This window comes from Lacerta agilis, chromosome 1 (genome assembly GCF_009819535.1).
Source record: "Lacerta agilis isolate rLacAgi1 chromosome 1, rLacAgi1.pri, whole genome shotgun sequence".
Lineage (NCBI taxonomy): Eukaryota > Metazoa > Chordata > Lepidosauria > Squamata > Lacertidae > Lacerta > Lacerta agilis.
The window spans coordinates 16,578,492-16,592,889 of record NC_046312.1 but is presented as its reverse complement, the minus strand read 5'-3'; the positions used below and the strand labels follow the sequence as shown (position 1 = coordinate 16,592,889).

General features: G+C 46.3%; 1 protein-coding gene across 3 annotated transcripts in view; it reads right to left on the bottom strand.

Annotated features, from left to right (window-relative positions):
• Positions 1–13,297, bottom strand: part of CCDC85C (coiled-coil domain containing 85C) — a 158,184-nt gene extending 144,887 nt beyond the window's left edge. The window contains exons 1-2 of one of the 3 annotated variants that reach the window (XM_033140121.1): positions 12,974–13,297; positions 11,882–12,631 (exon numbers count right to left, since the gene is read on the bottom strand). In XM_033140121.1, the coding sequence (XP_032996012.1) occupies positions 11,882–12,587 (706 nt within the window). In that variant the 5' untranslated portion in view covers positions 12,588–12,631; positions 12,974–13,297. The remainder of the gene's footprint in view (positions 1–11,881; positions 12,632–12,973) is intronic. The other 2 variants (XM_033140104.1, XM_033140112.1) reach the window with 2 other exon arrangements.
• Positions 13,298–14,398: the final 1,101 nt, after the last annotated feature.

Here is a 14,398-nt window from a genome sequence, read left to right as displayed (position 1 = left end):
TTTGTTTCGACTATGGCAGACCAGCGCGGCTACCCACCTATAATCGGAAAGGGCAGTTTTTGATCACTTGTGCAGAGCAGCCTGTAACCTACCAGAGCTTTTCTCTGGTACCCTCTGCATCTGAAGCATTGTCAAACCAACTGTAGTTTCTTAAGGGCACTGAGGAGAATTGTTAGGGGACCCCTGTTCCCCTCACTGAGCTGCAGTTCTGAGTGGTTTAACTATTTGTCCCTTTTTCCAGGGAACTTTGGGAAGTGAAGCTCAGTGGCTGGGTGGATTGGTGGGTGGAAAACAGGGGTCTCTTAACAACCCTTGGTGCCCTTAACACACTACTGTTCCCAGGATCCTTTGGGGGGGAGCAATGGCTGCTTAAAGTGGTATATATACAACTGCTTCAAATGCATAGTGCAGATATAGGAGACCTGCCCTCCACAGTCGGTCACCTTATTGACTGGAAGTAACAGGAGGGTGGGGAAGAGAGGAACCGGGCGCTTCCTTTTCCTCCCACAAGGTTGGGTCGCAACTCACTTCAATCAGGCCAGTTTGTCTTCCTAAGCAGAGCCCTTTTCCCATCACAATGTCTGGCAAAACACGCCATGGACCAGTTTCCTCCCTGCCTTGGGCAGGCTGTACATCAGATTAATGAAATCACAGGTTGCAATCGGACATGACAATCTGTCTGGAACATCTGGGGGTGAAGGGTTCTGGCTCTGTGCTGCAAGCTGGCCTAGATTGCTGGTGTCCAAGTGACCTGCAACTGGGTCATGAGTTGATCTGATGAGAATCACAGTGTTCCCACTGCTGTAGTTTTCTTAAAAAGAAAAAAAAAGTGGGTAGGGGGTAGGGGTGGGGGTGGTAGTAGTAGAAGATCTACAGTAAACCACTTCAATGGGTCCCATGTTTGCGGTTGGGCTTAAATGGTCTGAAGAGGCCCAATGTTTTCACTATTACCTGTGAAAGGTAAGCAGATTCTGAGCTGAGCCAGATCCTGGAAGGGAAAGTCCTTAGAAACACAGCAGTAAACACAAGTTGTTACCTCATAAAACAAATAAAAAAGGTTGGCATTTGGATCCTATTCAGCTCTACCGCTCTGTCTTTTGGGATCTAAAAGGGCAACAAACATTGCCCTCCGTGGGATCAATGTCAAATTTCAAAAGGCCTCGTCTGATCAAAATCTAAGGAAGGTTCCAACCATAAGAACGTGGAGTCATGGAAACACATCCGGGAAAGAAAGAGTGTTGGGGAGAGAGTCATTTAGGGGACAAGCTAATGTTTAAGCTTGCTTTTGAGCAGAATATTCACATGCAATCAATATGCACTCCTACATTGCAGCATATTCTGGGGTTGTTTCTTACCAAATCTTTTAACAAAGTATCATGACCTCAATGCCAGATTTGTTCCCCCCCCCCCCCAAAAAAAAGAGCTTTTACTGTGTTAACGTTTTGTGCAGGTTAAAAACAAACAAACAAGACTCTGACTGAAACGTTTGGGTGAATTTCTAGTGGGCGCTTCCATCATTTTTAAAACAGAGAACTGCAGCCAAACTCTGAACAACCTCTCCCCACAAGGGAGATGGTACACACAGACACACACTACTTTTAAACCATTTTAAAAACCTCTACCATAGGACAAACCTTGGCTACAGGTCATCATGGTTATGGAAGAGAACCGTTACCCATGATTTTGGGTTTGGACAAAATGCTAAGCCAAAGCTTGGTTAACTGGCTGCGCCACACTGGCCTAAAAAGCCTAGGGAGAAGCAAACGGGTGCAGTTGACTCTTCAGGAGCCTGTGCATTCATGAAATGCCATAGTCTGGCTGAGCATGATGCACCAAAAGTGATTTGAAATGGGGATTTCCTGGTTCAGAGCTCACAAGCTTAGCTACGATGCTAAGTGTAGCAATAAAGAAGAAGAAGAAGATGGTTAATAAAACACCTCACATACTAGGAGCTGTGCAATGAAAAGGAGTGGAACCTTTCGTATTTGTATTTCTCATGTCCTTGGGGAAATATGCCAGTTGCCAGTTGCTGCTTCTTCAGGAACTCTCAGAAATGTTTGGGAAGATGCCTCACAGATCTTGACCTTGAAAACTGCTGTCACGTTCTTTCTCAAAACATGTTTACACTCTCAAAACATCCCTACTCTTTTTCTAAGAGGATGTCAACCTGCAGTCTGGGCACTTTGTACTTTTCTAAGCACAGCAGAAAAGAAAAGTAGAGAAAAGAGAGAGTCGGAAAGGTCTAACACCAAGGCACCTGCAGTGCTGAGCTACAAAATGAACAAAGAAGCTGCCATATACAGAAGGCAGACCATTAGCTCATCTGGTTCTGCATTATCTATACAGTATGTACTAGAAGTGGCTCTGTAGGGTCCCAGACAAAGACCATTCCCAGCCTGTATTTGAAGACAAACAGGCGATTGAATCTTCTGCATGCAAGGCCCTTGAGCATCACTTCCTAACAAAAAAAAAATAAACTCTTGCTTTCTCCAATGCCTACTGGACCACCCTTTCAATACACATTAAGAAGGTGGCATGTGAAAACATGCCAGTTTAAAACATGAAAGTAAAACTGGGCCCGCCCACCCCTGATTTGTAACAGTTGGCCTTGACACCAGACTTCTGGGTGGGGTCAAATTTGTAGAGGTTGGGGTTTTTTGGGGGGGGGGTTAGCTCCAAACTCAAGAGTTTACTCTCCAACCAGCAATGGTATGACAGTCCTAATGGAACTGCTACACACTGCTTTTGCTACAGCAGACTTTTCAACTTCAGTAAATACAGTCCGGATAAGAGGCTACATTTACATATGTATGTGAAGCCTTTTGCAAAAGGCACTTAGGATGGACTACACAGAATACTGATGATTATCTGAAGTTCTTAACGTACACAGAGAAAGATCAGGTTCACAAGGAAACCCAGGAATGATGCTGAAGAAAGAATATGAAGATAGCTGTCTCAACTCTCCGCGCATGAAACCCATATCCAGGACTTATCACCAAGTTGAACGCCAACATCAGCCACCTTTGGGTGTCTGAAGCTGGATGTTTGGAAAACAGAGGCCTGCGTACCCAGGGGGTGGGGGGTGGGGAGAAAATGTTGGCTTGCAGCCAGAGAGTTCCTTCCCACACAGGCAGCCAAGAAGTGGGAGGAACTGTGCTCACACACATGAGCAGATTATAACAAAGCTCAGGGATTCTATTGTTCGCAGGGCAAGTTATTCCAATAGCGTACCCAAATGGAGAGCCAATTCACAAAACACTTTTCAGTGGGGGCGAGCTCGATTTGCATTCCAGCCGGCTAGTAAAGTGTCTGTACTACTGCTTCGCCATGCAGCAAAATGCAGGTTTTGCCATTCACAACATTTCACCAAGGAAAATGTGAGCTTGGGGCCAATTGCAGCATCTTAAAAGTCTCACACAAGCGTGGCACACCTGTTTTACGTGCCACAGGGTAGGAAAGAAGGCTTCAGACCTAAGTCTCATTTATACAAACACACGGGACTGAACAAGGCCACAACAGCTCCACCCTTTTCATTTTTGCTGGTAAGCAAAATTTCTATACGGTACAGGGTATACAGGCATAATTATGCACCCTTGTACACCCTGGTTAAATCCAAAAGAATGCTCCACACATACTTGAGGAGGCAGAATTTATAGAGCAGTCTGATAATGATGAAGATGATGATAATAAAATTATTATTATTATTATCATCATCATCATCTGCAGCCCGCCCATCTGATTGGGTTGTCCCAAATAGTCTGGGTGGCTTCCAACGAATGTAAAAGCATAATAAAACACCAAACATTAAACACTTCCCTACACAGGACTGCTTTCAGATGTCTTCTAAAGGTTATACAGTCGTACCTTGGATCCCGAATGCCCTGGAACTCAGACATTTTGGCTCCTGAATGCCGCAAACCCGGAAGTGACTGTTCCAGTTTGCGAACATTCTTTTGGAACCCAAATGTCTGACGGGGCTTCGGCAGCTTCTCATTGGCTGCTTCTGATTGGTTTTTGAACATTTTGGAAGTCAAATGGACTTCCGGAATGGATTCCGTTCGACTTCCAAGGTACGACTATATAGTTATTTATCTCCTTAACATCTGATGGGATTCCACATGGCTGGCGCCACTACCAAGAAGGCCCTCTGCCTGGTTCCCTGTACCCTCACTTCTTGGAATGAGGGAACCGCCAGAAGGCCTTCGGAGTTGGACCTCAGTGTCCGGGCTGGACGATGGAGGTGGAAACGCTCCTTTAGCTATACAGGGTCGAAGTCATTTAGGGCTTTAAAGGTCAGCATCAACACTTTGAATTGATGATAATACCTGAACCCCGCTATGAATACATATGGAATTATCTTATCCCCCCAGTCAGTCCATAGATCCCTTCTACTCAGTATTGCCTACAATAATGGGCTCTCCAGGAAGGGGTCCTTCTGGACCTACCTAGGGTTGAACTTTGAACTTTTCACATGCAAAACCTGTGCCCAGCCTCTGAGCTATGGATACTCCATGTTCAGGCAGTGTGCACATTGTTCCCAAGATGTCTCCCATTTGGGCGCTTACCAGAGTTAAAACTAAAGGTTGGTATATAAATGAAATAAATAAAATTAAATACTCCTCCATGTTACGGCCATAATACGGATGATTCAGCATAGGGCACCTTCCCTGCAGCAGCAGCAGCCCAACAAGAGATTCAACCCAAGAACAGACCATCGCTTTCTGCATTTTTACCCCTCCCAAAAGCCACACACGCGTTTAGTGGAGGAAGTACCCAAAGAAAACTGCCTCAGCAGCAATCTGCCTTCCCTGTGCCAGAATTATTTGTCTCTCCCGTCTCTGTATTCCAGGGCAAAGGAATTCAAAGGAGCAAAATTGCCAAGTGATTTCCCGGAACCCTACAACATAAGGGAGGGTGGGGTGGGTGGGTTGATAGCCTAGAGGGGAAGCTTAGGCAAGTTACCACACATGTTCCTGTTGACGTCAGTGCTTCCCTGGAACCCAACAGCGAAGTGCCAGTGCTCCCAACTTAGCAGAACAGGGGGAATTCAGAGGGCTGATGGATCCACCGCAAGACTGCTTCTCTATAATCTCCTTATGAAGATGAGACGGACACTCAGGCCTGGGCCTTGTGCCAGGGGACCCACCCACTGGGAGGTTACGCCCCCCTGCCACCGAAGGAATAATATTTATTTTTACTTCATTCGCAAATCACTCCACCCGAGACATCCCAAAGCAACCAACATTTCAAAGTATCAAAGATAAAAAACACAATTTCAAGCCAGATTCCAACCGAGATAGGAATCTCTAGGAGAGATTTCCAACGTGTAGGTGCCACCACACTAAAGGACCTGTTCTTACACTCCTTGATGAAATTGATATCTACAGGAGGTCCTCTCTCTTGTTGACCGCAGCGGTCAGTTAGGTAGAGGGGGAAAGGCAATAGGAGTAAGGAGACATTCAGCCTGGCTTCATCTATCAGCCAGAGAAGGACCAGCTGCAAGGAGCTGGCTTCCTTTCTCCCTGTCAGAAATAACAATCAGCTCCAGCTGCCATTTGCCCTAGCATTGCAGAGCCAGAGGGAAGCATATTTGGGCCCCATCTATCAGCCAGGGGAGCTATGGGTTGCTGGACCGTGGCTGTGTCCAGTTTTGGGGTCTCAATCCCCGCTATTAACACAGCCTATTCTTAAGGCACCTTGAGAATCATTCAACTTGATTGAGTACTCACAGCTTGCAAAATTGTCTGGGAGTTTAAGTGGAAATACCACACAAAGAGTCAATAAAGATGGGTCAATATTCAATGATTATCTCAAAATTTATATAGAAAACACAAATCTCCTGACAGATGTATAAATAAATCTAATGAACAGAGAAATTAGATGAGTGAAAAGACGTAATTATTACAAAAGATAAACAAAATAAGTAATATGAATTGTGCATAGATTTAATGAGTGACAAAATTACACAACGAGACTGGCTGGAAGTTAATAATCACAGTGTGTTCATGTCTTGGTCGGCAGGCAGGTAGAAGGGGTGGTGAAGGTGAGATATGCGTTGTATGTTTTCTATGTAACATATGTAATGTAATGTTAAGTGTATATTGTTTTGTAATGTACTGATATTTAGAATAAAATAAAAAAGAGAATCATTCAACTGGAAGGCAGGGTATGGATACTCAAAATAAGAACAAAACATAGATTATGAGGATTGAGGGTTGAACTAGGTTGCAAGAAGAATTTTACAGGGATCGCAAGCCAGCACAACAGCATCCAAATTCAATCATCAAGTCTTGCTGAGCTTGTGCAAAACCTCTCTCTCTCTCCCCATCAGGGTGGAGTGTCCTGTGAATTCATTATTCAGGCACAGCCATACCGCACACACTTAAAACTGGTTCGATTGAAAGAAGCTTAGCACCGCTCATCCCAAGGCGGGACTGGAGAAATCCTTTTGCCGCTGTGGGCAATCTGTCAGAGGCGGCATGCCAGCCGTGGGTGGGATCAGAACCAGAGCAGAGTCTGCAGTTTTTTCTAAGACAGAACTCCTGAAGAACTAGAGAATGCTGGGAACTGTAGTTTGCTCTTTAAGCTCTTTCCCAGAACCACAACACGGTTGATTGGGCGACCAAAATGGTCAAAGACCTGGAAATGATGCCTTATGAGGAACAGCTTAGGGAGCTGGGTATGTTTAGCCTGGAGAAAAGAAGGTTAAGGGGTAATATGATAGCCATGTTCAAATATATAAAAGGATGTCATATAGAGGAGGGAGAAAGGTTGTTTTCTGCTGCTCCAGAGAAGTGGACACGGGGCAATGGATTCAAACTACAAGAAAGAAGATTCCACCTAAACATTAGGAAGAACTTCCTGACAGTAAGAGCTGTTGGACAGTGGAATTTGCTGCCAAGGAGTGTGGTGGAGTCTCCTTCTTTGGAGGTCTTTAAGCGGAGGCCATGCTTTGATGGTATTTCCTGCTTGGCAGGGGGTTAGACTGGATGGCCCTTGTGGTCTCTTCCAACTCTATGATTCTATGAAATAGGAGCTTTAATGCCAGCTTGTAGAAGTACTGCTATCAATTCCTATTGGCAGTGTGTAGACAGCCAAGTCTCCCGGGTTTTGTTAGGTATTCTTGAATGTAAGTAACCCTGGGAAGGGTTTAACAAACCAGCAGGGCCCAAATGCCAGTGGCTGTTAAGGACAGTAGCATTGTGGGTAATTGTTGACTCCTGTGTAAGAGACCTGCCACAACAGAGGGCCATTCCTTTAGCGATGCAAAATACAGTGTATTCTCGCATTTCCTGAACAGCAGGGATCAGGAACTTTTTCCAGCACAGGGGTCTCAGCCAGGGGCGTCGCAGGGGGGGGCGGGGGGCGGGCCGCCCCTAGGTCAAGGGGAGGGGGGGTGACACTTTGGCCGGCCCCTCTCACCCCGCCCCGCCGGGCGGACCCGAACGGGGGGGGGGCATGTCGCCTTTCCCCCCTTCCAGCGGTTATTTTTCGGCGGGGGGGCACCAGCGAGGGGGGGTGTCAAACCTGTCACCCCTTCCTCGCTGGCCACCACCCCCCGCCGAAAAAAGCCTTGGAAAGGGGGAAATTTCCCCTTTCTGCATACACGTGCATCGTGACGTCATGATGACGTCACAACGCACACGTCCTGCCCCTCCCCCAGGGGGTGCCTCTGCGCTGCCGCCGCCCCCAGCAGCGCAGAGGCTAGCTACGCCACTGGTCTCAGCCATCTTCTGGGGGCCGCATGCCAGTGGTGGGCTGAACCAGAGGCAAAAGGAGGCAGGGCAATCGTGCGATTTCTACCTCTGTAGCAGCAGTCCTGCCTTTGCCCGCAAGCGCAAACCCACCTCTATCCTGGCAAGTAAGAAGCATAATCTGAGTTCAAGGACACATTCCAGCCAGGCAAAAAACACATGGAATCATAGAATTGTAGAGTTAAAAGGGACTCCAAGGGTCATCTAGTCCAACCCCTTGCAATGCAAGAATCTCAACTGAAGCATCCATGAAAAAACCTCCCATGAAGGAGAGTCCACCATCAGAGTCTGTTCAACTGTCGAATGGTTATTACTGCCAGAAAGTTCTTCCTGTTGTTTAGCCGGAATCTCCTTTCTTGTAACTTGAAGCCATTGGTTCAGGGCCTACCCTCCTGCTTGAGGAGGGTGCAAAACACAATGGGTGAGGGGTTTGGCTTAGGAGGGCCTGTGGCCTAGAGCAGGGGTCAGCAAACTTTTTCAGCAGTGGGCCGGTCCACTGACTTTGTGGGGGGCCGCACTATATTTTTTTTGGGGGGGTGAACGAATTCCTATGCCCCACAAATAACCCAGAGATGCATTTTAAATAAAAGCACTCATTCTACTCATGTAAAAACACCAGGCAGGCCCCACAAATAACCCAAAGATGCACTTTAAATAAAAGGTATAATTCTACTCACGTAAAAACAGGCTGATTCCCGGACCATACATGGGCCGGATTTAGAAGGTGATTGGGCCGGATCTGGACCCAGGGCCTTAGGTTGCCTACAGTGAGTCCTAAGGGCCAGACAGAGGCCTGTTCCTACTGAACAGGACTGTGATTATCCATCCCTTCCACTGCAAATTATCCTCCTGTCCCATCACTCAAACACCAAGCGCATGCTCAGCTTCAGCATGAACACCACGCACTCATCTAATCCATGGCCAGACCTCCTTCCCAGTTTTCTACCCTTATTTCTCAGTCATTTGCACCTGGACCGTCAGTTGCTCAGGAATCCCATTCTTACATGCCCAAAGGCCTATTAAATTATTCTGCCAGGTTTTGTTCTTGATTTCCGTTGCCTTGATTCAAGGAGTTCATTGGGCTGTTATGCTCCTTCTTCAGTCAAAGTGTTTATGTAGAACTAACTTTTCCATTAAACCCTTATTTAAATTTTGTCTGGAGAGTATGGTTTGGATTAAATCCAAGTACATTAATCAGTGGTGTACTGGTAAATAATTGAAGCACAGGAACTCTTCATAACTATGGATTCCCTTAGGTTTTCAGCAAGATTGAAGGCAAGAACAACAAGTTGCCTTGCAGGCCAAATCTGACAGGTGTATTACTACAAAGGTTGGCTACATGAGTGTGAGCGAGAAAATTTCTAGGCCACTTCTTGTCAACTTAGCCATAATATCCACTACTTATCAATTCACACAGCATTATTCTTAACAAAACTGAATTGCTTTTGAGAAGATGCCTTCTAAGCACACTTGTTTGGAAGTCAAGCCCCAATGAAATCAATAGCCCATTCCGCATACAACGCTAAGCCATGATTTAACATTGAAAGAAGGAACCACAGGAAATCTGGGATAGCACACTCCTCCATCCCTAGCATGGCTGTGAGAAGATTGGAAACTTTTACTTCTGTTTTAAATTAAGCACAGTTTAACGTTATGTCCAGACCCTAAACTGTGGTTAACCCAATCTACAGACAGAGAAACAAACCAGCTTTGTAAAACATGTTTTGAAGCTGTCTTGTTTCCACTAAACATAGCAAAGTCTAACCACAGTTTGTCAGGGTTTGGACAAACTGTAGTTAGTCTAAAAAAGAATGGGAAGTTTCCAAATTCCTCCTTGGGGCAGCACTGGAGTAGCACTGCAAACACAAGGTCTTCTGTGGCTCATTCTCTTAATGATATCCCATAGGGCAGAGGTAACCAATGAGATGCCCTCCAGACACGGGTGGACTCTGGTGATATGGCACCCTCAGCGATGACAAAATTTGGTGCCCCCTCCCAATATTTATTATTTGCATGCTCTCATCCCTCTTGCCTTCTGTTCTACAAATGCTCTCAAGTGCACTAGGTCATAGTTGCAGCAACTCAATCGCCCATCTGACCAAGGCCTACCGGTAACTTTGAGTAGGTACCTGTGTAAATATAGGTGTTGCTGTTGTTGTTGTTGTTTTGCAGCTCCTCAGCTCAGCACCCTGTGCAGGGGAGCCACCTACACCATTATAAATCCTGTGCCACTCCTGATGTTGTTGGGTGTCACTCATCAGCCCCAACCAGCATGGCCAATGTTCAACACAAAAGCAATAGCACAGGCCTAAAACAGCTGATGAGACTTACTTCCAAATATAAAAGGTTAGGCATCACTCTGCTAAGATTTGATGGGTATTTGCACATGCATTAACTATAGTGCTCAGTGCCCAATGCCCTATATAACAAATTGAAAGGTTTGTTCAAGTGAGGACCCCAAAATCCACCTCTCATCCTACAATACCCAATATATTACCCATGGCTTTTCTGTTTGTATAAAGTCCAGAAAGCATGTGGTCAGACTGAGTGGCTGCCTCATCTCCATCAACTTCTCATTCCTTGGCTACTCAAAGTCTGAACACCTTCAGAGATAATATGCTAAGGTTTATCTGAACCAAATTTGGCGGCTGCAGGCAAGGCGATAAGGAGGGTAGTTTTTCACTTGGCAATCTGATGCGTGTAACATTACAAAGGCACGTGCGCGCACACATTTTGTCCTACTGTCAGCATGCTAACAAAGTTCCCGTACTCTGCTAAGCCCTCGAGACAGAATGAGCTCAACATGTAGACAGATATATAAAATAAGTATGAGATCACATCAGCTTTGTATCAGGGTTTAGCAGAAGTGACTCAGAATATTTATATGGATCCAATCACTGAAGAACAGCAAATTAAGCACACACACACACAAACACACAAACAAAACTACACATACACTAACCAATATTTTTGGCACAGATACTGTTCAGTGAGAGATAAAATTGCAAAGACCTAAGAATCAGCATTTTCATCATCACCTTACAGATGAGGAATTAAAACTGCTTTCTGCTATGCTTTCTGTGGTGCTCAAATTATCAAACAGGTAACAGGAGAAAACTAAACATTAAAGGCTGAAGGGGGAAACTTTTTTTTTACTAAACACTGTTTAATTTGGAAACTCCACACAATCCATTTATTCAGCCTTATAATGGAGCAGAAGGGAGAATCACAACTTACACTTCAATGGCACAGCTAGCGAACATTTTGCAATGATGCATCAGTATCAGCAGCAAAAAATGTGCTGCACTCAACCAGCCATAAAATAAACTGGGTTGTTTTTTTTTATAAAAACAAACAGATCCTCAATACCACTATTTGGGACCCAGCATTTCAGCTACCATTGCCTGACCTGCACTCATCCAGATCTCGTATGCATCCCTGTGACATCTTCTGTCCCAAAGTGCTTTTCTTACATGCTAATGAACTGAACCTGGCAAGAACCCTGGAGACAAGGGAGCCGTGTCTGTCTGTTTGTTTGTTTTGCTGCAGATGGTGAAGCCTAGACAATAGGAGGCCAGAGCCTTCACTCCTGCCCAGGAGACTCTGTGGAGAAGCAAGAGCACACCACGGCTAGGCTTTCTGTTAGCACAGGAGCCAAGAGGAATGAATTCCTAAATGACAGACTGGTACCACGAACAGAACAGCTTGTGCTGCTGAGTACTGGGGGGGGGGGAAGTGTCACAAGAGACGCAGGTAACACAACGAATGCACCTCTGTGCTAACTGAGCACAGACACCTGGTTCCATACTTATAACTATTTTTTTCTGAGCTATACTCTCCCCAAAAAATATGCGTTGAAAAATGTGGAGTGGGGGGTTCCTTACCCACCCAGATTGATAGCATGGCTGGGCTGTTACAGTATTAGGGGTTAACTTTAACCTGTAGCGTGACTTCTGTTAAGTGAGTTGTAAGTCAAGAGGACAAGTGTCAGGTTGCAAGACAGGATCAACAGGCCTCAAACAAAGCCAAAATCCCACAGGTGGGTTCCCCCTTGGACTGAACTCTACGCTTCTTGCTATTTCCAATGCACAGAGAGAGAGAGAGAAGTGGATTTAAAGAAAACTTACCATTCAGTCCATTAGGGATGCTCCGGTGGTGAAGCGGTGTAGAGAGGTCATCCATCGACCTCCGGATAGCACCGGCCTTGTTCTCAACAGGCTTGTGATGGTGAAGATGGTGGTGATGGTCTGGGCTTCCTGCGCTGCCAGTGCTGGAGGTACTGCTCCCATCTCCAACATCCCTGGTTCCAGAGCCCCCGTTCAGGTTAGTGAGGCTGGCTTGGCTGTCTATTGAACTCCGAGAGCCCGCTCCGTTCCTCTCTTCGTCCAACATCAGGACAATCTCCTTCAGCTCCATGTTCTCCCTCATGAGGGAGTCCTGCTTGGCTTCCAGCTCCTTCAGCTTCTGCTGGTACATCCCCACCTCCTTCCACATCACGCCGGCCGTGTGCCTCCCGAACCTCTGCCATTCCCTGGACAGCTTTTTCCCCTTCTGCCGGTCGTCGTCCAGGAAGCAGCAGAGCTCCCTCAGTTCGTGGTTGTCATCCTGGAGCTTTTGGTTCACTTCCTTCAGCCCCCTGATCTCGTGCAAGTGAATCTGGAGCCTCTGGTTGACGTCCTTGATCAAGTTGCCGTGCTCAACCATCAAGTTCATCTTTTCGCTCTCCAGTTTCTTCAGCCTCTTCACCAGCTCTTCCTTGCTGCACCTCAACATGTCCTCTTCCGTCACTTTGCTCAGGTCTTCCTTGGACCCTTCCACAGAATTCTTTGCCATGTTTGTATAGCCACTTCTACTTTTACTCCTTTAAGAAAACTGCCCTTCACAAAAAAAAAAAAATTAAAAATTGTTTTTAATTTTTTTTAATCCTTCAGTTAAAAATGTTTTTTATTGCAACATCTTGGAGAGTTTCTTTAAAAAACAAAAACAAAAAACAAACACACACAAAAAAAACCAGTTCACTAGAATTCTTCAGAGAGAGCTCAACAAGGAAGAAGAGCAAATCCACTCATTTCTGTAAACCGCATTCTCCTGCCTACAACTCCCATGCCTTAAAATTCGACGCCAAAAAAATTAGAAAGCCACACACAACCCAAATTAAAAAAGGATCAGCTCCAAAAGCTCTGTAGCTATTTTCTCTCCAAGTGAAGCAATCAACTTACCAGAGGTTAATCAAAACCACAGCAAGCCGCGCAGGAGCGGGGGGGGGGGGAGGCGAGTTGGTGGCTCGTAGATCAACCTGCTTTAGGTTTTTGCCCGTTTCACTTGCTCCAACATCGCTGCCACCTCGATTCCCCGCTGCAAAATAAAACACAAAAAAATCTTGCGCTAGGGGCACTGAGCGCGCAGCCTCGGCGATCCAGCCTCCTGCCCTCGGCAGCTTGGAGAGTTATAACAAAACGAAACAATAATGGTTAAAAAAATTAAGAACCAGATCCCTTCGCCTTCGTTTTCTTCGCTTTCAGTTCCGAGGCAGGATGGTGTCAGTGCCCTTCTTCTGTCTGTCTGTCTGTCTTTCTTTTTTTTGGGGGGGGGGGTTTAAAACTGCATTTAAATTTCACGGCGAGAAGGTGATGGCGAGGTGGGGTGCAGGGGAGAGCATTCCTTTAATGGAACAGAAGAGCCGGGGGGGGAGAGGGAGAAAGAGAGCTTGAAACGAGGCGCCGCCTCCTCGGGGGGAGGAGAAAAAGGAGGTGGGAGGCTCCGGGAGGAGGAAAACCTGGAATGCAGCTGGAGAAACAAGAAATAGAAAAGCGAGTGCGGCGGAGATCGAGAGAGAGAAAGAAAGAGAGATCTGCAACCGCGCAGACGCCCCTCTCTTCCTTGCAGCGCTCTGCTCTCAGCAACCGCCGACCCCTGCACGGTTTTGCATGCGGGCAAATGACGGAGCCAAGCTCCTCCCGCTGCCTCGCGATGGCCCAATCCAGAGGACCCTGGGCAAAGGCGGCTTCTCCTCCCTGCCCCCTAAGCCCGTTCAGGTTGCCTTCCCTTTCCGCCCCACCCTCTGAATTCTGTGCCTGATCTAACAGGTAAACAAGACAGAGAGAGAGAGATCAGCCAGCATGGGCTGGAGGTGAGAAACTATCTCCCTGGTAGAGTAGATACTTCCTATAAAGATCACAGGTTCAATCATAGGTTATGAGCTTGTGACTTGAAAAGTTGAAATCTGGCCAGAGCTCAGTAGGGTATGTTAACGCAAACCACTATTGGCTTATAGGGGTCCTGGGAAAAGTATGAAACAGCCCTGGTCTGCCTTATAGGGCCATTGTAAGGAGGGTGAATGTATATGAAAGGCTTTGAACACTGGAAGTGAGCTCAGTGTGACTCTAGTCAGCAAAACCTTTCTTAACAGGAAGTAGGCAACATTCTGCGTTGTCCCTGAATTGCTTGACCTTGGGCAGTTTTCAGAACATTTGCACAGCATGGTCACAAGATCTGTCGTTTTATAACCTCGGAGCTGGTGCATTGGCTAAGAATGTGAGACGTGAACCAGGAACCCCATAGCTGCAATTCTACTTCAGTAGCTCATTAAGGCAAGTCACTGTGTCTCGGTCCCTGCTGAGGACATTCGCTCTCACCTGCCTCAA